This window comes from Larimichthys crocea, chromosome XVIII, assembly GCF_000972845.2.
Source record: "Larimichthys crocea isolate SSNF chromosome XVIII, L_crocea_2.0, whole genome shotgun sequence".
In the NCBI taxonomy this organism is placed as follows: domain Eukaryota; kingdom Metazoa; phylum Chordata; class Actinopteri; family Sciaenidae; genus Larimichthys; species Larimichthys crocea.
In genome coordinates, this window is record NC_040028.1 from 5,257,759 (window position 1) to 5,281,787 (window position 24,029).

At 39.9% G+C, this 24,029-nt stretch overlaps 1 protein-coding gene across 1 annotated transcript; it reads left to right on the forward strand.

Annotated features, from left to right (window-relative positions):
* Positions 1-1,243: 1,243 nt before the first annotated feature.
* LOC104938747 (collagen alpha-3(VI) chain) lies at positions 1,244-24,021 on the forward strand. The gene is made up of 43 exons (XM_027291137.1): positions 1,244-1,427; positions 1,664-2,257; positions 2,483-3,082; positions 3,317-3,910; positions 5,115-5,726; positions 5,916-6,539; positions 6,739-7,329; positions 7,484-8,095; positions 8,234-8,568; positions 9,408-9,486; positions 9,617-9,762; positions 9,852-9,944; positions 10,061-10,114; positions 10,351-10,422; positions 10,529-10,555; positions 10,645-10,689; positions 10,882-10,935; positions 11,030-11,092; positions 11,251-11,316; positions 11,475-11,528; positions 11,620-11,655; positions 11,757-11,819; positions 12,078-12,140; positions 12,232-12,294; positions 12,626-12,688; positions 13,175-13,225; positions 13,851-13,886; positions 14,015-14,077; positions 14,331-14,393; positions 14,626-14,658; positions 14,764-14,800; positions 14,914-14,925; positions 15,034-15,527; positions 15,642-15,744; positions 15,964-16,665; positions 16,805-16,907; positions 17,005-17,060; positions 17,378-17,638; positions 17,986-18,072; positions 19,238-19,423; positions 20,703-20,762; positions 21,737-21,922; positions 23,152-24,021. The coding sequence occupies exons 1-43, from the start codon at positions 1,244-1,246 to the stop codon at positions 23,190-23,192; spliced, it is 8,361 nt and encodes a 2,786-aa protein (XP_027146938.1). The 3' UTR covers positions 23,193-24,021.
* Positions 24,022-24,029: the final 8 nt, after the last annotated feature.

Below are 24,029 nucleotides of genomic sequence, written 5' to 3' on the forward strand. Positions count from 1 at the left end.
CCCATTTCATCTCCTTTTTTTTCTTTCTTTTTTTTCTCAGTTTCTGTCTTCTTCTGTTTCCTTCTTTGGTTCTGATGGCACAAGGAGAGGCTTCCCTGCCAGGCGTGATTTGTTGAGAGAGCTGTAGAGAAACTCAATGTGGGGCAAAACAAAGACCGTGTCTCTGTGGTCCAGTACAGCAGAGATGCAGAGGTCAATTTCTATCTGAACACATACGCCACAAAGAAGGGTGGGATTCGGTCAGAGGGCGAAACACAGAGGAGGCACACCCCTCAACACTGGGGCAGCCCTCCAATATGTCAGGGACAATGTCTTTACGCAGTCCTCAGGGAGTAGACGGCTCCAAGGTGTCCCACAGCTGTTGCTGCCTAAATGGTGGAAAGTCTTTTGACAATGTAGATGCCCCGGCTTCTGCCCTCAAACAGCAGGGTATTTCTGTAATTGGCATTGGAACAAGCAGCTCTGACATTAATGAGCTGCAGAAGATATCTTATGACCCTACTTATGCTCTGTCAGTGTCTAACTTCACAGCCCTCCCCACAGTCCAAGAACAGCTCTCTTCTGTAATGAGTACAGTGCTGGTGAGGGCCACGCCCATGACACCAACAGTAACTGGTAAGACAGTGACAGATTGTTGCATACCACGATCATGATAGTATTGAAATTTACCTGTGAATGCGTACTTTACTGAATTGAGGTCAGCCATTGATACTTTGACAAATCAGGTGTGCCAGCATGAATAGATCAAGTTGTAAACTTTGAGCTTAGTTTTCATCATGACTTTCACATGGGAAACGCTAGACGCATGAACCTAAGTATGTCTCATTTTATGTTCCCTAGTGGAGAGAAAACCAACTGGAAAGGATGTTGTGTTCTGTTTGGATGGATCTGAAGACACAGAAGTGCATTCCGAGCTATCGAGACTTTGTCCAACAGTAGTAGAGACACTCAGTTGGATGACACAAAGACCGTGTCTCAGTGGTTCAGTACAGCAGAGATCCAGCTGTCCAGTTCTATCTGAACACGTACACAACAAAAGGCGAGATCCTTGACACGTCAGAGGTTTAAGTCACAAAGGCGGAAGACCCCTCAACACTGGAGCAGCATCCAGTACTTGAGGGATAATGTTCTCACAGCCTCTGCCGGAAGCAGGCGCCAGGAAGGAGTTCCACAGGTTCTGGTACTGCTAAGTGGTGGAAGATCTTTTGACAGAGTTAATGAACCAGCCTCTGCTCTCAAACAAATGGGTGTCCAGATCTTTGCAATTGGAAGCAGGAGGTCTGACAGAGGAGAACTGCAGACAATATCCCACGATCCCAGTAATGCTCTTTTCGTGTCTGAATCACCTGATCTACCAACCGTTCAGCAGCAACTTCAGTCCTCAGTGGAGGCTGTGGTTACCCCGCCAGAATCACCAACTGTACCTGGTATGTTAACGTGCACAGCCCCTTGGTGCCTGAAAAGCAACCTGACTGACTAGTTTAAATTACACTAAATGAAAGATATTGAGTGTGACACTTGTTTAGTTTTAAGTGTGTGTTTAAAGGGAAGTTGTGGTCTCCTTTCCTGAACTGAAGTAGGCAGTGCTAGGTCTTTCAAAAAATAGTCCACCAGCGTAATTTTTGCAAAGCTTTTTATTTTTTGTCTTCCTGTGTTTTCTCAGTTGACACTGTCAAAAAGGATATCGTGTTCCTTCTGGATGGTTCTGATGGCACAAGGAGAGGCTTCCCTGCCATGCGTGATTTTGTTGAGAAAGCTGTAGAGAAACTCAATGTGGGGCAAAACAAAGACCGTGTCTCTGTGGTCCAGTACAGCAGAGATCCAGCTGTCCAGTTCTATCTGAACACATATGCCACAAAAGAGGATATTGTGGATTCGGTCAGAGGGCTGAAACACAGAGGAGGCACACCCCTCAACACTGGAGCAGCACTCCAGTACTTGAGGGATAATGTCTTCACAGCCTCTGCCGGAAGCAGGCGCCAGGAAGGAGTTCCACAGGTTCTCGTACTGCTAAGTGGTGGAAGATCTTTTGACAGAGTTAATGAACCAGCCTCTGCTCTCAAACAAATGGGTGTCCAGATCTTTGCAATTGGAAGCAGGATGTCTGACAGAGGAGAACTGCAGACAATATCCCATGATCCTAGTAATGCTCTGTTTGTGTCTGAATTCACCGACCTTCCAACTGTACAAGAACAGCTCTCTTCTGTAATGGGTAGAGTGCTGGTGAGGGCTACGCCCATGACACCAACAGTAACTGGTAAGACAGTGACAGATTGTTGCATACCAAGATCAAAATAGTATTGAAATTTAACTGTGAATGTGTACTTTACTGAATTGAGGTCAGCCATTGCCACTTTGACAAGTCAGGCGTAGTACAATGAATAGATCAAGTTGTAAACTTTGAGCTTAGCTTTCATCATGACTTTCACATGGGAAACGCTAGATGCATGAACCTAAGTATGTCTCATTTTATGTTCCCTAGTGGAGAGAAAACCAACTGGAAAGGATGTTGTGTTCTTGTTGGATGGATCTGAAGACACTAGAAGTGCATTCCGAGCTATGCGAGACTTTGTCCAAAGAGTAGTAGAGGCACTCAGTGTGGATGACAACAAAGACCGTGTCTCAGTGGTTCAGTACAGCAGAGATCCAGCTGTCCAGTTCTATCTGAACACGTACACAACAAAAGGCGAGATCCTTGACACTGTCAGAGGTTTAAGTCACAAAGGCGGAAGACCCCTCAACACTGGAGCAGCACTCCAGTACTTGAGGGATAATGTCTTCACAGCCTCTGCCGGAAGCAGGCGCCAGGAAGGAGTTCCACAGGTTCTGGTACTGCTAAGTGGTGGAAGATCTTTTGACAGAGTTAATGAACCAGCCTCTGCTCTCAAACAAATGGGTGTCCAGATCTTTGCAATTGGAAGCAGGAGGTCTGACAGAGGAGAACTGCAGACAATATCCCACGATCCCAGTAATGCTCTTTTCGTGTCTGAATTCACTGATCTACCAACTGTTCAGCAGCAACTTCAGTCCTCAGTGGAGGCTGTGGTTACCGACATCACGCCAGAATCACCAACTGTACCTGGTATGTTAACGTGCACAGCCCCTTGGTGGCCTGAAAAGCAACCTGACTAGTTTAAATTACACTAAATGAAAGATATTAAGTGTGAGACTTGTTAAATCCTATGTGTGTGTTTAACGGGAAGTTGTGGTCTCCTTTCCTTAACTGAAGTAGGCAGTGCTAGGTCTTTAAAAAAACAGTCCACCAGCGTAGTTTTTACAAAGTTATATACTTTTTTGTCTTTCTGTGTTTTCTCAGTTGATACTGTCAAAAAGGATATCGTGTTCCTTCTGGATGGTTCTGATGGCACAAGGAGAGGCTTCCCTGCCATGCGTGATTTTGTTGAGAGAGCTGTAGAGAAACTCAATGTGGGGCAAAACAAAGACCGTGTCTCTGTGGTCCAGTACAGCAGAGATCCAGCTGTCCAGTTCTATCTGAACACATATGCCACAAAAGAGGATATTGTGGATTCGGTCAGAGGGCTGAAACACAGAGGAGGCACACCCCTCAACACTGGAGCAGCACTCCAGTACTTGAGGGATAATGTCTTCACAGCCTCTGCAGGAAGCAGGCGCCAGGAAGGAGTTCCACAGGTTCTTGTGCTGCTAAGTGGTGGAAGATCTTTTGACAGAGTTAATGAACCAGCCTCTGCTCTTAAACAAATGGGTGTCCAGATCTTTACAATTGGAAGCAGGAGGTCTGACAGAGGAGAACTGCAGACAATATCCCATGATCCCAGTAATGCTCTATTTGTGTCTGAATTCACTGATTTACCAACTGTTCAGCAGCAACTTGAGTCCTCTGTGGAGGCTGTTGTTATTGCTGTCACCCCAGAATCAACAACTGTCCCTGGTATGTAAACAATGACCATCTTTCAGACTGAATTGTTTGGCTGTTATGGCATTTATATATATTTTTTTCATACAGTAAGTGACCAACATGGGCCCATTAAACATGTTAATGCAATGCACCTCATGCACAGGGTTTCCAAAGTTCTATCTTTTCCTTATTCAGTCAAATAAAGGAGTGCAAAGCTGGTTATTGCAGAGGCAAATTTGGCATTTCGCTGATAAGAGATACCTCAAATACTCATCCGTTTCTGCAAGTTTTACTACACTTCGAATGTTGCGATTATGTTAAGAAGGATACATTTACATACTGGTAGGAAATGAAATAATATAACAAAAAAGAAGTGAGTGGAAAAAGTTCACGTAAATCGTATTTAATGTTCAGCACTCTTCGAACATTGAGGACATTCTTGAGTGTGAAAATGCTGTTCCTTCAGTGTCGTACTGTTCAGTTCAGAAACTCAAGGACTTCTTTTTGACCTGAATTCCCTTCATTGAAAGCAAGGAAATGTTCTCTTTTTTATCCAGTTCATATTCTTTATGTCCCTTTTAACCCCTTATGTCATTTATTTATTCATTCATATTCACATCCACAATTTGTGGCAGTATCGCTTTGAAAAATAACTTCCTACAATGTTAATCTTGAAACTGAATAATTTCTTAATATTTCCCCTTTTCTTGCTTTTTGCAGTTTAATTTTTTGATTACCTACACAATGACAGGGTATTGGTTTCATCATGGGCAAATTCATGGACAACTAAGGTTTTAAGATTAGGCAGGATTTGTCAAGCTTCATCATTGCATGCATTTCATTGCTTACATTTCTAATTTTTCCAAGAAATGTTACTTTCCTGAATTTTTAACCAGATTTTATGCTGCAAGAAGGCACTGCTGACCAAAGTGAGGATTCAGAATATCTATAGGCCTATATTTCACTGAAGGACAAAAAAGACATATTAGGAGAAGGTCTTAATGACCTGCTGAATATTCACCAGATTGTAAAATAGACACATATGACACAATATCTGTGGTTTAGAAGTATTGTGGACTAAGTCTTTCTCTGTGTTATCAAGCCAAACAGGAATCCAACACTCTGTCAAAAGGCTATCATACACTGTGTATAATTGCCAATTACCTTAGGCTTATGTTCCTTATTTTAATAATTTCTGTCGCAAATCATAATATTATATTTTGTCTTTCTCTTTCAGCTGAGTCACAGGGCCCCCGGAAAGATATCATTTTCCTCGTTGATGGATCTGATGGTGTCGGACGGGAATTTCCTATCATCCAGGAGTTTATCCGCAGGGTTGTGGACAGTCTCAATGTGGGCGAGAATAAGATAAGGATTGGAGTGGTCCAGTATGGTGACTCTGCCCAGGCTGACATGTATCTGAATACACATACAACCAAAGAAGGTGTTTTGAATGCTCTCAGGGTAATGAGGCAACGAGGAGGAAGACAGCGTAACCTGGGTCAGGCCTTGCAGTTTGTTAGTCAGGATGTTCTGACAGCAGCTCGTGGTAGCAGAAAGCAAGAGGGGGTACCGCAGTTTGTAATTGTTGTCTCCAGTGGGTCTTCAACAGATGATATCAGTCCTGCAGCCTCTTCTCTCAAACGATCTAGAGTTCTTCCCTTCAGCATTGGGACCAGGGACATTAATCCCACAGAGCTCCAGGTGGTTTCATATGTGCCTAAATTTGCATACACTGTAGATGACCTCCCTGGCCTGTACACAGTCCAAGAAAACCTAATCACCACTCTCACTGAGTTGTCAGATGATGACATCGCCAGGATGCAACCAGTATACCCAACCTATGAAGGTAATTTTGCTCTATTAAATTATGTCTAAAATTAATTGACCACATATACACAAACCCTACTTTGCTACAGTATTTCAATCAAGTCCCATATTTGACTCTCCCAATCATACTGTATGTCCTCTATATCTATTGGGAACTACATAGTTTGTAATTGTACCATCTTAATGTGCTTGCATTCTTTCTGAGCAGTAATGCCAGCACCAGCTGCAGAAGGAGAGAAGAGAGATGTCGTATTTTTAATTGATGGCACAACAGCAGTGCGAAGTGAATTCCCCTCCATCCGTGAAATGATAAGAAGAGTTGTGGAGAAGCTGGATGTAGGAATGGATAAGGTCAGAGTTTCCGTGGTGCAGTACAGTGATGATGCAAAGGTAGAATTTCTCCTGAATGAACACTCCACCAAAGATGAGGTTCGCCAGGCTGTGTCAAAACTTCGAAGCAGAGGTGGCAGCCGTCTAAACACAGGTCGCGCTCTTGAGTGGGTCTCCAAAAACATCTACCACAGGTCAGCAGGAAGCCGCATTGAAGATGGTGTGCCTCAGTTCCTCATCCTAGTTACTGGTGGCAAGTCTACAGATGATGTATCCACTGCAGCTGACCAACTTAAGAGAAACCATGTTGCACCTCTTGCCATCGGCTCAAGGAATGCAGACGTTGATGAACTGAGACAAATTTCCCTGAAGCCCGAACTTACATATACAGTTGACAGTTTCCATCAGCTTCAAAATGTGGAGCCACAGCTAATTAATTCAGTCAAAACAATATCCACTTCTGATATCATTGCAAGTTATGTTCCTCCCTCAGTGGACATAGGTAAGATATTCAAATTTGAAGTGCTCATAGAAATAACTGATTGTTTTCATTATTTGTTTTTTTAGCATTGTTTTTAAGAAAAAATGCATTATGCCACACTGGTGGTACAGGAGTTAAGTTCCTGTCCATAGTGGTAGAGATATTTTTGTAATATACTTGAAAATAATCTGACTTCCTCTTTGTTGTGCTTATTTTTCAGAAAACCTAAATCTTGGGAAAAAAGACATTATCTTCCTTATTGATAGCTCAGAAAATACAGGTGCTGCTGGCCTTGCTCATATCCGTGATTTCATCCTCAACATTGTCAAACAACTTGACGTGCATCCTGATCAAGTGCGTGTGGCTGTTGTTCAGTATGCAGACAGAGTTAAAACAGAGTTCTCACTCAACAGACACAGAGACAAGGCATCTGTTCTCTCTAATATTAAAAGACTCCGCCAGATGGGTGGCCGGTCATCAGATCTGGCTGATGCAATTCAGTATGTCATGGATAATGAGTTAAAACCCTCTGCTGGTGTTCGTCCGACTGAGGCCTCCCAGCATCTTGTAGTTCTCACAGGTGGACGTTCCTCCCAAGATGTGTCTCTCTATGGACCTCTGCTTAAGAATTCCCGGGTCAACTGTATTGGTGTTGGAGCTGGTCCTAACACAAAGCAGCTAACCCAAATTACCACCACCCCAGAAGATTTCCTTCAGGTTCACACATTACCTGGCCTGCCAACAATCAACGAGAGGTTTATTGCTAGGTTGAGTGGGGACATCCCAGAAGGCCCAGACATTGAGGAACCTAGTAAGTTGTACAAAAATTTCCATATGACAGATACTTAGATAACAGGTTTTATATTAAACTATGTATGATATACGAATTATCATATCTCACTGTTTTCCATTTCTTCTCCTTTCTTTACCCTATCCTTTTCAATATCTCACTTTCCTTCTCATAGCAGGTCTGCCTCCACCCAAAAAGGCTGATATAGTATTTTTAGTTGATGGCTCCATTAACTTAGGCAGGCAGAACTTCAAAGAAGTGATGCTGTTTATTTCCAACCTCATTGATCTGTTCTTCACTGAGAGAGACAACCTGCGGATTGGCCTGGCACATTATGCTGCAGATGTGACTGATGCCTTCTACCTCAACACGTACAAGGACAGACAAGATATTATGGATGCTATAGACCAAGTAGAGTACAAAGGTGGAAATAAAATCAACACTGGTGCAGCTATTCGCTACATTCAAAATGTTTACTTTACCAAAGAAAAAGGCAGTAGGGCAGATGAGGGCACACCTCAGATCCTGATGGTTATAAATGGAGGAAGCTCCGCTGATGACAGCAAAACAGCAGTCCTTGGTCTGAAGCAAAGGGGTGTGAGAGTCTTTGCTATAGGAGTAGGCAACACTGAGTTGACAGAGTTAGAAAGCCTAGCAAGCGAGTCCACCACTGTGGCCCGAGCACTAACCATTCAGCAACTTTCTGACCTCAATGAGCAAATCCTGGAGACTTTGGATGACGAAGTGAAGGGAAAGCTGTGTGTTGGTGTGCCAGATACTCCAAAAAGTAAGTAGTAGTATTTTTTTCTTGCTAATGAACTAATTGACATCTGAGTTGTTTCACATTTAATGTGTATCTTAGAATTCAAAGTTTCAGTTTCAGTTTTCTGTGGTTCAAAAAATAAAATCGTGTTCTGTTTTACAGGTTGCAACATTGAGGTGTTGGTGGGCTTTGATGTTTCTGCCCAGAATATCTTCAGTGCTCAGACCAACCTTCAGAACAAGATGGGTGCCATTCTGCAGAGAATTTCCAAAATGGCAGCTATCAGTTGTTCATCTGGGGAAATTCCCTCTGTGCAAGTGGGCATGCTGGCTATGGACTCTGCCTCTGAACCTGTCCAGTTGGACTTCACAAATAATGCTGATGAGCTCTTTGAAGGCTTCAAAGCCCTGCGAAGTCGTGGCCCATTTGTCCTTAATGGCAAGACCATTTCAGCTTACACCAATAGGTTCAGATCCAGACACGACAATGTTATCAAGGTTAGTTACTGAAGCAGTTTAAACTAGAGATATCCCAAGCAAATCCTCAGTATGGGGCCAACTTGGTCATAAGGGATCCGTATTGGCTAAAATAAAGCTGATGAAATAAATTCCTTCCCTTTTGAAACTATCCTGGTTTTAGTCCACCTCACCCTGCTATTGTAGCATTGTTGATCAGCTTTACAGCCTGACTGTACACTGTACTGCTGCATTCTTGCATTCTCTTACACATTTGTAGTGTATAAATACATCTGTGTGCACCTGTGCTTGAATTTGCTGATGAAAAGTCAGCATTCATTCTTCGAGTAACTTGACAGCAGGCCACAATTAGAGTTGTGCCTGTTGTATAGTTAAGGTCCTCTTTACAATGTTTTGTGAGAAAAGTTTTGTAACATCTCTTTTCAACAATGAGCAGACTGAGTGTTTCTTTAGTTTCAACTCCAACATAGTCTTCTCTCTAGAAGTTAGCATCATGTTTTAGGTGTCTCATTTTCAGTTTATCTTTCTTTCATATCATTTCAATAATTTAAGCCAATTTAATAGTTTACTACTAGAACCGTATATGGATCAAATATCTTGTGAAAAATAAAGTGTGCAAAGTTTTACAGCTCTAAAGGTATTATTGCAATGTATCAGATACATATTTTAATCAACTTGTATGAAAACATACTGTACAAATTGAATCTGACTCAACACTGGTAGATACACAAAATTAAAGGGCGCGGATCTGGATTGTGATCTGGAAAAATGCATTGGGATATCCCTAGTTTAAACTTACAAATAGAAACACTCATGGGAAATGTAAGGACATATGAAAATGTAGTGTTTTACCCCTAAAGGTTGTCATTCATCTGACTGATGGTGTTGACGCCCCATATGCTGAAATGAAAAGGCGAGTTGATGAACTGCGGGAGTCAGGTAAGATAATACAGCGCAAATTGGCCTTGATGAGTTTCTATTCTTAAACTCTTGTGAAACTATAGCAATATCATATTCAGAGATTAGTGAGGACAAATCTGTTCATGAAACTCTTGTATGCACAAAACAGGAGTGAACAGTTTCATCTTGGTCGGGCTTGAGCGGGTGCCCAGATTTGAGGAGGCTTTGCAACTGGAATTTGGTCGTGGCTTCAAGTACACCAGACCCTTACGAGTCAATATCATGGACTTGGACTATGAGCTAATGGAAGAACTGGTAAGTACTAATTAGTCCGATAAAAGGCATTTGTGAGCTTTATGTTCTTCCCTTAAATGACTAAATAATTGTTTTCTTTTGCTGTGTAGGACAATATTGCAGAAAGGGAGTGCTGTGGAGTACCATGCAAATGTACTGGTGCCAGGGGAGACCGCGGAGCAGTTGGACTTCCAGGGCCAAAGGTATCCAATGTCAAAAAAATATTATTTAAGTACTTCAAAAACATACAAAGACCCTCCTTTTAATTAAACCCTAAAAAAAATGTTCATCAGAAGCTAATACTTGTTTTGTTTTTCAGGGTGGTCCAGGATTATCAGGAAGTCAGGGACATCCTGGAGATGAGGGTGGTCCTGTAAGTCTGAATGCCTTTGTGCCTATGTGGTCACAGTCTGATAAAATTTTCATGAGAGTCTTTCACCTGCTGTAAACTGCCTTGATCTATAACTATTGTTCAACTGTTTGTTTTTTTTAAGAAGTTCAGTGACAGCTTCATTGTTTTTTTTATTTCTTGCCACTTCATGTTGCTTCCAATTTCAACTCTCATGTATTTTGTCAATGTTTTTTTTTGTCTTTATTCTGTGATGACAGGGGGAGAGAGGTCCTCCTGGTGTTAATGGAACTCAGGGTTTCCAGGGATGTCCAGGACCAAGAGGTGTCAAGGTAAAAACATAAAAATTTACTTCACCATACAACTTGAATTCATGTTTTATTGTAATTGTCAATATTGCTATTTATTTATTTAACACTATTTTTTACATTTGTTCAGGGTGGTCGTGGGTATTCAGGAGAAAAGGTGAATGTTTTTCTTTCTTGTTATTAATGTTCTCATTATATAATATTATTAATGCGCTGATTACATAACCAACTGCTAACATTTTGCAGGGAGAATTTGGAGAAATTGGGCTTGATGGAATCAATGGAGAAGAGGTAAGTGTGTGTTATATTAGTGCTTGTTAATTAATTTGTATTTGTAACATCATACAGAATCATGTTTAATTGCTTCTTGTCTTTAACTGAGCTATAAGTCCAATCAATGTATTCATGTAGCAAAGTGGCAAAATCTGCTCTGTTTCATGCATGATTTGGGGCTTTAATTGTTCACCTCCTGTATGTTTTCAGGGCAAAAGTGGTGTGGCTGGACCCCCAGGAGGCAGAGGACAGCCTGGCAGAGAAGTGAGTGGCTTTACATTTTCTTCTACTGATTTTCTTTAAACCTATGTAGTCAGTGCTGATACATATTCAGTCAACAAATAATTATTGCTTTTAGGGCCCCAAAGGCATCAAAGGACAAGCTGGAGACAGAGGAGAAATTGGAATCAGAGGAGACCCAGTGAGTACCAGATTAAGTTACATGGATGTATACATTACTATTCATTCTTCAGCCTTCCATAGCTCCACCAGGCACTATGTATAAAAGGGAATGTGTTTTTAGTCATATTCCCTGTGTAAATTGTGTTTAATTGTAGCTGAACCTAATCTGTCTAATAGGGCACAACTGGAAAAGATAACAACCGTGCAGGACCTAAAGGAGACCCTGGTGATGCTGGACCAGTGGTAATTTTTTCCACTTCACACATTTTATTGCTATCAAAGAAAATCCTGCCAATGCATTTTCATCATTATACTTTCAGAAGTTTTTGCAGTTCAACATTACATGGTTGTTTTTGTTTGTATGGGTTACTTTAAATTTAATATCTGCTTTGATATGATAGGGAGACCCGGGTGAGGAAGGAAAGAAGGGAACCCCTGGTGAAGTTGGAAGACCGGTAAACATTTTTAACACATGTTAATTAACTTTCTAAATACTTACTACTGTTTTTTGTAAATCAAGACTTATTTCTTCTCCAAATTCATTAGGGAAATAATGGCAGAAGGGGCCCACCTGGACAGGCTGTAAGTTCCTTTTTGGTGATAACATACGTTGTTAATGCTTATTGCAGTAACTCTTGCAATGGCAGTAATTGTAACATTTTGCTAATCGCATGTCATTAAAGGGAACTCCTGGAAAGCCAGGGGCTGATGGTGTTCTAGGAGAACCTGGTATTGGAGGATCTAGAGTAAGTTTGTTATTCTTTTCATAGTATTTTACATTGTTTACATTATTCAGTCTACAAATGCACTTGCCAAAACATGTATGATTGCTAGTGTTGCCAATACTGTTAATACTTTTCTTGGCTGCATTAGCAATATGACAAGTATATTTGACTGACTGGATTAGTTGTTTCTAGAAATGTATGTTCATTCTTTACTTGTGCATTGGAAGTCGGTGTCTAATTTGCATGTGCATCATCGATGTCTGGTTTGTCTTTTTTAAGGGCCCATCTGGACCGAATGGCGCACCAGGACCCAGAGGAGAAGATGGGAACCCTGGACCGAGGGTGACACAGTGCAGACATATTAAAGTCTCATTTGACAAAAATCATTTCATTTTAGAAAAGGTCTTCTAATATCTTATGTATTGTTCTCTAGGGTCCCGGAGGTGACCCAGGTCCCGCTGGAGAAAAGGGCAGAAGAGGAGCTCTTGGTCGCAAGGTAACATAATTTGATGTGGCCTATGTTCTTCCCTAACAGCCTTGTTTGATTGATATACACACTGACCCAAACCTACCTCTCTCACATTACTGTACACACATTATTTGATATATATATTTGATATATATATTTGAGCAAACATGAAAGTGCTGTAAGAAAAAAAAAGGCTGTACTTCTAAATCTGATCTACTCCTAAAAAAACAATTAAATCTATAGAAACTGACCCGACAGCTTAAATAAATATTTCACTTGTAATTCCAACCCTAGCATTGTATTTGAATCTTTAATTATGCCTGTTTGTGTCTCATTCTCTGTATCCCTGCATATGTAGGGAGAGCCAGGACAGCCAGGACCTAAGGGTGGTATTGGACCCCTTGGCCCCCGTGGAGAGTCTGTAAGAATTAATCCACATCTTTTTTGCATGTATGGTAATGTAAAAAGCAACATAAGAACTTTCTACTGTCTATAATTGTCTTGTCACATTGTTTAGGAAACCACATGTCTATACTTTATTATACAGTAGATGATTATTTAGTAATCTACTTAATAACTGTCCTTTTGAAAGAGAAAGCCTTTGGTAGGAAAGTTGAAGAAGCTTTTCTTTGTATCACTGCAATGTGTGGTTTAAAAGCATGGCTTATGTTGCTGCATTTTTTATATATGATAATGTATGTGGTATGTTTTGAATCAGGGAATTGATATTGTTGCTGAGTTCTTAATGGAGTACCATAACACTGTTTATTGCCAAATAGCAGTGCACTGTCATGTTGGGACAAAGGAATGAGGGAGGTTGCTCATGTTTCCCCTTTACTACCAGAACGCTTGGAGCTAAATTAATAAACATTTTTACAAAGAATACAAATCTTGTTTTTCATTCCAGGGTGAAGATGGTAGAGATGGATTTGGCATCCCAGGGCCTAGAGGAAGAAAGGCAAGTGAATTTTTACCTATATCATTAATCGTATATATATATATATATATATATATATATATATATATATATATATATATATATCCCTGCTGCAAACAGCAATAAACATAAAATATAAAATAAGTTTAAACAGATCTAAATACAGCAAATATGAACAGTATAAATATGACAAATATAAAAAGATATTCACAGTGTAGATATAGCAGTATAAACAGTGTGAATATATCAAAAATACACACGGAGGGGGGTGCACATTGATGAACATATATACACGGGGGGCATTGATGAACATACATATCTATACAGCTATACAATTGCAGTCTGTGTGTGTGTTTCCAAGTTAAAAACCTTGGAAAAGAAAACTCTTGCACAGCTTTTTCCATGTGTTGCCACTCTGCAACTTAAGGGCTGTGCTCTACTTTGCCACATCCAAAATGGCGTCGACGTCGATGTACGATTCAGCGCTCAATGCGGCGTCTATGTATATATGTCTATGAATAAATATGTATACATGGTAATCAGAAGTAATATACATTCTGCATTTAAAGATACAATTATCAAAGCAGTCATTCAATGGGACAATAATGAGACAAAAATAATAATCTGCATGCATTTTGCTCCATAGGGTGATGAAGGCTTCCCGGGATACCCAGGACCAAAGGTGATTGAAAAAAAAACACAGATTCCTGAAGTGAAATTGGTTGCAAACTATAGTGTTAAGTAGTGCAATCTGGCTCTTTCTTTTAGTTTTTGTTATCTGCATTCTTTCATTTTCCTCCATTATTTTAGGGAGCTGCTGGTGATCATGGCACTAAGGGCGGACCTGGACCCACAGGAAATCGTGGACAGAGGGTAAGTTTGAGCACTGTATGGTATCACTTAGCACAGTCCTTCAACTGGACTGTAAATCACTGAACACATATGTTTGGAGATACACTAGAGGACTGGTTTTGAAGTTTGGTCTGAAATACATAGTCTTGGCAGTGAATGAGCTACATGAGCATGTTTGAGAGTGAATCTTTTAAGTCAAGCTCCTTTTTGAACTATTGACAGTTGAATAGCTTTAAAAGTGACTTATTTTTCTCTTACTGTTTATCCTTTCTAGGGTGTCTCTGGGGGTATTGGTTCAGGAGGACAGAAGGGAGAAGTTGGATATCCTGGGCCATATGTAAGCAATCTGTTGTAAAATCTACATAAATGTCATGGTGCCACCACAGCACATATATAGTATACTTGAGGGGTCTGTTTTTGCTCACTCAGACTTATGACACCGTATACTGCATAATGTAATAATGTTATGTCCTGAACATGAGTTAAAAAAAAAATCTTATATAAGCAATACAAAAAATAAAGCCTTGGCCAGGCCCAGCTGTTAACAACAACTGATTTTGCTCCTATAGGGCCAGAAAGGACCGAGAGGACCAGGTGTTGTGGTATGTGCTCATTTTTCATACTGGTTAAAATTGTCTTAAATGAACAGAGCAAAACTCATTTTGTAATCGTTAAATGTTTTTGACCACATGTCTCATTATCCTCAGCAATGTGACCTGGTCAAGAAAATCAGGGACAACTGTCGTAAGTATAATTTAATAACTAACAGAAATGTCATTCCATGATAATGAAGAGTAATGGTGTTCATGTGCTACAAAAATGTCTCACAACATTATACCTCTTTTTCTTTCTACCAGCTTGCTGTTATGGTAAGTTAATGAACTTGTATATTGATAATGGTTGTTTTAATGAGTATGTATGTTCTGTATGCACTACTACAAAGAGAAAAAAGAAATTCTTTACGTGTACACCATTAGGTCAACAGGAATGCCCACTCTACCCCACTGAGCTGGCCTTCGCCTTGGATGTCTCTATGGCCAATGGTCGTCCAACCTTCAACAATATGCGTGACACAGTCCTGCGCCTACTTAGAGACATCACCATCACTGAGAGTAACTGTCCAAGAGGAGCTCGTGTTGCTTTGACCCTGTACAATGATGAAGTGACGACTGAGATCCGATTCGCTGATGCAATGAAAAAACGTGCCCTGCTGCAGCACATTGAGGGACTGCAGACACTACAGACCAGGAAGCAGCGCAACTTGGAATTGGCCATGAGCTTTGTGGCCCAGAACACCTTCAAGAGAGTGCGCAGTGGTTTCCTCATGAGGAAGGTGGCCATCTTCTTTGTCGGTGGGCCAATCAGTCAGGCAAGAACACTAACTAATGCAGCTCTTCGCCTTCATGATGCTGGAATTGCCACTCTGTTCTTAGTCAACCGTGAGGACAGTGCACTCAGCAGAGCACTGCAGGTAAAAAAAACAAACAAGTTTTTGAGGCATATTTAAAGTCTGTCATCAAAGAAAGAACACACAGTGTACACAGTGTGTTTTTTCAACATTTTTTTTCTTCTCTTTGTAAACAAGGTCAACAACACAGCACTGGCCCAGGTGATTGTCCTTCCCAGCCCTGGAAGTTCACAGTACAATTCAGTCATCCAAAAGATTATGAACTGCCATGTCTGCCTAGGTAAGAGTTCTATGTTTGTGTACTATCACTGACATCACAGTTAAAGTTTACTTAAAACTTAATTATTCATCAAAAAACATTTTTAGTAAAGATGGTCTTTAAAATTTGAATCCAAAGTTGTTGCCTCAGGCATCCAGTAATTGTCTGTTGTAATTCTGAAAATGACAATACACGGCTAGCAATGAAAGTTAGATTACATTATTTGTTTTTCTTCTTTAGACATCTGCTCTCCAGACCAAATGTGTGACTATGTGCCCCCATCAACCGGCCGAGATAGAAGGTCTTCTACCACAGATGTGGACATCGACATGGCTTTCGTCATGGACAGCTCTGAGTCTACCTACCCAGTATTCTTCACAGAAATTAAACGCTATATAGCGCACATAGTGGAGCAGCTAGAAGTGTCTTCAAATCCCACAACATCAGTTCACCACGCCAGAGTCTCTGTGATCCAGCAAGCACCTTATGAGTTCTTCCAGAACAAAAGTGTCTCTCCTCTCCATGTGGATATTGGTTTGACTGAGCACCACTCAGCTCAGGATATTGTCAAATTTCTGCTGGAGAAGACACCGCAGTTAGAGGGCGGCCGGGCACTGGCAGCGGCTATTGAATCAACAGTAGAGCAGGTGTTTGAGAAGGCTCCTCTCCAACGTGACAGGAAAGTACTCGTGCTCTTTGTGACAGGAAGTGTGGAAGAAGAAGCGGAGCAGCTGATGCGTATTGCCACTGAGGTCAAGTGCAGAGGGTACTTCCTGGTCATCCTGGGTGTGGGTGAGAAGCTGACTGGTGGAGATGCTCGTCTCTTGTCACGCATGGCAAGTGAGCCAGCAGATGTCTTCTTCAAGCAGCTGAACACCATCTCCCACTTCTACGACAAACACATCCAGACCTTTGGACAGCTGATGCCCAAGTATATCAGCAGTAAGTTCAAAACACCTATTAATCTGTTACATTGTATTGACCTTTTATACAGTTTTTATTAGTTTATGTTTAATGCTGTTAATTTAATCAGTTAATTAAGGTCCCTGTGAGTGACATGCTGTGTTATTTTTCTTTTTAGTTGAAAATGCTTTCTACATGTCCCCTGAAGTCTCCAAAAACTGTAAGTGGTTTCAGAGTGACCAGCCCCTAAAAAACCCCTTCACATCATCACAGCGTCAGGAGTAAGTACTAGGATATTTTCATCCCATATGATTTGTTGCTTTCCATTTCTTGGAAATGCTGATGGTTTCCTTCACTATTTTTTTGGTCCATTTATAGGAAACATCAGAAACTTCATGAAAATCACCAAACAGTTCATCAAAGAAAGCACAAAGGTAAGATTTGGATATACTAAAATGAACTTAAACCACTTGAGCAGGCAAAGTACTGTTTGACTTGGACTGGTTGATTCTGTTTCCTTTACTGTGAGTCATGCATAACTAACTGCTAAATTTGGCTGCCCATAAATCAGCACCATTCTTCACACTTATCTCAGATTTGTTACCACACTCTTCACAACATAAAAAATAGCTCTTTTCCCCATTACACTGATATTCATCCACAACAGTTACTGGTCTCCTGATGTTTTCTGCAAACATGTGATTTTAGTTAGCTTTTTCCTGCCATGACACCACTTTGTCTCACTCCTCAGTTGCAGAAGACCTTCAAATCACTAATGTCACATCCAGCAGCTTGAAATTGCGCTGGGGCAGCCCAAACCCCAAGCTCTTTGTCTACTTTGAGGTAGTGGTGACACGGTTGCACGACCATACCCTGGTGCTGAAGACCAACGTGTCGGGCACAGAGCTCTCCGTGGACAACTTAGAGAGTCATCAGACATATCATGTTGTGGTCACTGCCTACACTGCAGAGGGACAAATTGTCTCCACCCGCAAAGGCGTCATGACTACCAGTAAGTTCATATACACACTTATGCAAATATGTTGTTAGCTTCCTTTTTATGCCACAAGACATGACATATCATGTAAAAGAGCAATGAGCCTTGCCTCCTAATACAAAACATAGTAATATACTAACTATGGGGATTGACAATGACTAGGTTAATACCACCAGGTATTTAGATTTCTGGATTTTGAAATTTTGAAAGCTCTGATTTGAACAAACCTCCATTAGTGCAATCACGAAAACTAAATCTAAGCTAAACAAAAACATTAAACACTGAGGCAGTTGTCTTGCCTGATTCCTGGACTTCACTCTGTTATTGTATCTGATCCATGACTGCTGGTTGCACTTTGACAGAAGCAGCAGAGCCTAAGCCAGTGCATGAGCCAACCAGCCAAGTCACCAGTACTGTAAACACCACACCACTGGACAAACCAGAAACTGGTGAGTGACTGTGCATGCATATATATGTATATGTGTGTGTGTGTGTGTGTGTGTGTGTGTGTGTGTGTGTGTGTGTGTGTGTGTGTGTAATGATTTAGCTTTAACCTATATAGCAGAAATTCTTCTTTAAAGATGCATATTGATGTGATTTGTACATCCTATAGCCTTTGCTTTGGGGCAGTTTAAGCTTGAAATGTAAGAGTGTAAATAAGATAGGAAACATCTTTGGTTTTACATATTTTCTGCTGAACATCTGCCACATATCAGAGTAACAATGCACTGCAATAGGAACAGGAAAGGATTAAACAGTGTGCTGACTTTAATCTTAGATGGACACATCCATTCAATATTTACTCCAGGATGGTGTAATGCAGTAATACTCCATCTTAGCTACTACATAAATGTGCTATTAATCACCACAGTAGTACATGCCAAAATGTATTGTAGGTCATTCACGAAAATGTATGAAATTGGTTCTTAATCGTTTCCTGCAGGAACGGAGAGGATTTGTGGTGCAAATGTGTTTTAAGAGTGAGGTCTTACAGCTGCCACTTCTTATGGAAGACACAAAACTTAATGCATAACTGAGACACGAGAACATCTATACTTTTACCTGCCCGACCATGATTCAGTTAGGATTATGAGAATAGCAAAAAAAGTCAGTGAGTGGAGAGGATTTTCGTCACAATTACCTGTGTAAAAATATTTCTCTGGTTGTTCTCTGGCATTGGTTAGATGCAGAAAAATTGCATCACCCACTCATCCAAAACCTAGATGACTAAATGAACTAACAACAAACAGAAACTGTAAACTAACTTTTCAGTTCATCTATACAAACTGATTATCCAACCTATTTCTTTCTACTGACTACTTTTTAGTTTTCATATGCCCAAACCTTTTATAATGCAAAATCTCTGAGCTGTCTGTAGCATGTTATGCCATTATGTTGAATGCATTGCACTATAAGAATGAACCATATCAATCTTATATTACAGCATAATTTTAACCACTACTAGTAACTTAACAATAACAAGTAACTTAACAAATAACTGCTGTATGCCTAAAATAGTTGAATAGATATGCTTAACACTAACTCGTCCTCTCTCTCTGTCTGTCCACTATCATTCCTGGTGTTTTTCTTATTTTGTGTTTTTGCATGTTCTAGTTAATGAATTTGCAGACCCATGCTCACTTGACTTTGACCCTGGAATGCCATGCAAAGACTATCAGGCTAAGTGGTTCTTTGACAGAAAGAACGGGATCTGTACACAGTTCTGGTATGGAGGTTGTGGAGGCAATGAAAATAGGTTCAACACTGAGGCCCTCTGCTTGAAAAACTGCATGAGGTCAGGTAAGTGGTTGTCATTGCAAGGCCCTCTGAGGGAATGTGCTGCCCCCTGGTGTGATGGTGCAATATAATGCAGCGAATTTTGAAAACTACAAATGACTGTTTGCCAAACCTTGCTGCAAAGCAATTATAGTCCAATCAGAGCTAAGCAACCATGACAGCACAGCATATCTTTCAAGTTTTGGATTTCTCCACATGCTGTGCATGAGGCTGTATGTGCAATACTACTGTAGTTTGGAGGCTTGAGGGCCATTTTTTAATCACCACTCTAAAAGCAAAAACAAAAGAGAACTGAAAAGAACTTAAAGAATAGCAGAGGCAAGGGAAATGTCATCTAATTATAGGATAGAAAAATACCTGTTTGAGGCTGGAAAATCCCCTGTGTGTGGGCCAAGTTGCTAGTGGTTTACATCCACTTGCCATAACGATAGCTGTCCTTCCAGATTTCTAAGCTTTCTGCCTGGCATCTCAAGCTCATCAGTTCATCTTAATCCTTGAATCCTTTTCTCTTGTACAAGTAAAACATATTGAAGGTCCAGTGTGTAACATTCAGGAAGATCTATTGGCAGAATATGACAGAAATAGAATATAATATTCATAACTTTGTTTTTATTTATTTATAGTGTATGATCACCAGAAAATAAGAATAGTTGTGTTTTGTTACCTTAGAGGGAGTCATTTATATTTACGGACAGACAAACAAACAAACCAAACTTTAAAGAGGGCTTTTTTATATCATATGTTTTTAAAGAAAACAGAGTTTTCAGCCAACTCACAATGTTTCAGCTTTAGCATTAGCTTTTGCTCGTTCACTACAGCTCATCTACAGCATTAAAGTTGTCATCTCAGCAGACAAAATCCATAGATGTTGCATGTTTTGTTAAACTGAAGACCCTTTTTTATTTTTAAACGCATAATCTATCACTGTTATCTGTCCGCATGAGCATGGAAATGCTGACAGGTATAGCAAAAGTAACTAAGAAGGCAGGGCTTAACAAACAGTAAATTAAATTAAATCTTATTCCTGATATAACTTTTTAACTGTCATTGATCACATGAGCTGTTGACGCAATGTAGATTATAGAGCAGTGATGGGGAGCTAGAGCAGAAAATGAAAAGCAATCTGCCAATGTGGATAATTTGTGACAGATAATGAGGATTGTATCTGAGTAAAATGGTCATTTAAATTCACATTGAACTTGACATCATGTTGAAAGTCTTCCAGCAGGTTAAGTCTGTTCCTTGAAACTAAAACAATATTTATATTTTCATATTTCCTCAGAACCAGAGCCTCAGCCACAAGTGCAGCAAGTTGAACAGGTGGAGATCGTCCCAGCTCCTGGTGAGATCTGATATACAGTTACTAAATACCACAAATTGATTTCTTTATACCCGCAGTGTTATGTTACTTCAAACTCACTGTTTTGAAGACATAACAGACTTTGATGTGCGTGCATGGGTATGCCATGAAAATGCTAGCCCACAGGAAAGAAAAAGCACTTCCTTCCTGGTCTAGTTTTAAAAAATCCACATCCACAAAACATGATCTGAATCCAGCCTTTTCAGACCACCCCTAATGTTGAGCATACTGTATACCTTGACATTAAGTCACCAGCGTTACATAATCCGATTTCCACAAACCGTGCTCGCTTAGCAAAACAACAAGTCCTTTGTGTTTAACTGTAAACCCACCCCACCTCGTCCATTGGCCCTCCGACGATCTAAATGACTGATGGAACAAGTAAAGGGCCAAGCATGGAAAATGAGAAGGTTATGCTTTTGTCACAATTGTGAGCCAAGTCATAACCACAGAGAAAATGAATGGAAAGCCTTGTTCACTGGTTTATTGTTTTTTTGGCAGCATCCCTCACATCGAGCAAGTTCAATTTGTCAGTACCTCGTCAGTGTTAGGGGTAAACTGACACAAGATATAGTACTACAAAGTCTACTCTAAACCAAATCTCATGATTGTGGAAGAATAAACATCTGTTTGGATTAAAGTGCTTTTGTTCTTTCCTTGCAAGATTTATAGGCATTATACTGATTCCCATTTCGCAACACAAACAAGTCAAAATACTGCCATGTTCTCCTCATTACTGCTCATTATGTATAATGGTGATGATATATTTAATGCTGATTGCACCACTCATTGCTAAAATTGATAGTTAGAGCACGTAGCCTTGTTATAGCCGCAGCACGCAGCCTTGTTTTTTTTAATATATATATAAGCTATATATATATATATATATATGCTCTTCTAATTGCATGTGTTCTCATACTTTTTCTTGATTGTTTTTTTTGTCACCTCCCCCACAGCGGCTTCTACAGCCGTGGATATCTGCCAGCTTCCCAAAGAAGAAGGTACATGTGCCAAATTTGTCCTCAAGTGGCACTTTGATGCCCCCAGCAAGAGCTGCATACGCTTCTGGTATGGAGGCTGCGGTGGCAACCAGAATCGCTTTGACACGCATGAGCAGTGTGTGAAGGCTTGTGGAAAACCAGGTACATGTCTTGTTCATAATAATAATAATCTCACAGTATCAGTGATAAGTTATTGTGAATTTACAGCTATGACTAATGATATGACCCAGTAACAACAATCAATCAGAGGACAACTGATTTACCAATATCATAAAAACAGTAACAAATTGTAAAATAAAAAAAAAATTCTTAAGTTATGTCCCACATTAGTCTGTTTGTAGGTGTACACAATGGTGAAAAATAACAATACATTTCAAAGGGAAATAACTTTTTAATCCACTACATTTATTTCATATATTTAGCTACTAGTTTCAGATTAAGATAATTCAGTGCATACATGGTTTATGTATGCACTTATATCAGTTTTCCGCCAACATTTTTGACACCTTTGGTCCATCAGTTTTCAGTAGCTTCACCAAATAGACATTTCCATTCTAAACTTCTCAGATTGCCTTTGTATAACTGTTGGTGAACTGAAGGTGAAATTATTCAATGTTTCACAAAAAAATGTTGAGAAATGTCCAAAATATACAATTCAAAATGTATGTATCCAGAATATACTTTCTTACCCCATTACCCATCCCAACCTCACAGATTATATGTCTCTTTGAAGGGATATAAATATAAAGCAAATAAAACCAACCAATGTCTCTCTGTAGCAAATGTTGCAAAGTTTTGTAACAATCCATGAAGTTGATAATGTAAGTTGGTAACCTCTGTTTCAAAGATGAGCATTAACTTTAAAACAGCTCCTTTTGTTTCATTGTTTTCTGTCATCAGTCAGCAGCAAGAAAACTTAAGTTTAAGCTGTTTCCACTGGCACCGCAGTCCAATGACACAGGTGTAACTCGTCACCGGACAGCGTCACTAAAACAACACACCTGTTATTTCCAGCTTGTTAAAGACATTATTGTGCACTTTACAGTGACACAGGAACCTGTTTCTGTTTAAATCTGCACAGATTGTGATGTTAAGTTACCAATTTCTTTGACTGAGGCTCAGAGGGATCTCGTTCTGCCCTTTCAGTTGTCTCTGGATGATGTACAAAACTTTTCATAGAAAAACTTTCTACAACCTAAAAGCATGAAACACCAATAAAAAAGTATAGAGCAGTCCTGTCAGCCATCTGGCTGTACCGATTCAAGCTTTTGTGGCAGGTCATCCCAAACTTTTGGAAGGTAGTATATAAAGAAGTGTCTTTCTACATATGAAACGGCTAACAATATTTTCTTTTCTCCATTCATCACCAGCACCTGTCAAACAAGGAGTCATCGCTGCAATAAGAACATAGGACAAAAGTGACACACATGGCCAGCTTTCACTTCTGTTTATGTAATTGTGAGAAGAACCATCTAAAATGACGGTATACTGTCAGGATTTAATACCAAAGCAATGGTGGCTGCACTGGATTCCACAAAAATGGATTTTATCCCCCAAATTCTTGAAGTAGTCTTTTTCACAACAAGACGGAAGGCAACACGATTTGCTGCATGATTTGTTTTAACCTACTGGTGCTACATAGTATGTTTATTTTACAGATGAGATGTTTGGTGCATTCATTCAAGTTTTCTGGAACAATGACATCATCCAAGTTTCCTTTTTTTTTAAATGCAGTTTTATAATTAAGCAAGAAACATATATGAATATCTTGGACAGAGATTACCAATGAATCAGTACATGCAGGTCTGGCATTACTCAATGCAGTTATCTTTTATATTGTGTTTTTTTTTGTTTTGTTTTGTTTTTTACATTCCACATTCACATAGCAACATTGGCTTTTATTGATTTATATAGTTTTCACTTGATCCCTGTGGAATCATTTCTCTCACTCGTATACAGTCACAGAGTCCACAGCAATGTTTACACAAGTCTTATATGGCGGTGTGTGTATTTAAATGTCAGTGACCAACTGCTCGAATGCTAAAACGTTAATGTAATGTTAAGTGCACTTCTGGATCCGCTGCCTCAAACACACACGCGTTCCAGCTTTTGAAAAATGGAATGTACTTGTCAAGCTGTTTTTTGTTTTTGTTTCATTTGGTTTTACTGACATTTGTGTTTCATCTGGGTATAGGGGAAATAAAAATGAATTAGACTTTCTAATAAACATGAGCAACTGATTATTTTC

Coding starts and splice junctions, on each gene's coding strand:
- LOC104938747 (XM_027291137.1), top strand. CDS start 1,244: ATGGGTGTCCAGATCTTTGCAATTGGAAGCAGGAGGTCTGACAGAGGA. Junction 11,093..11,250: donor TTGGAATCAGAGGAGACCCA/GTGAGTACCAGA, acceptor TCTGTCTAATAG/GGCACAACTGGAAAAGATAA. Junction 16,666..16,804: donor GATGCCCAAGTATATCAGCA/GTAAGTTCAAAA, acceptor TTTTCTTTTTAG/TTGAAAATGCTTTCTACATG.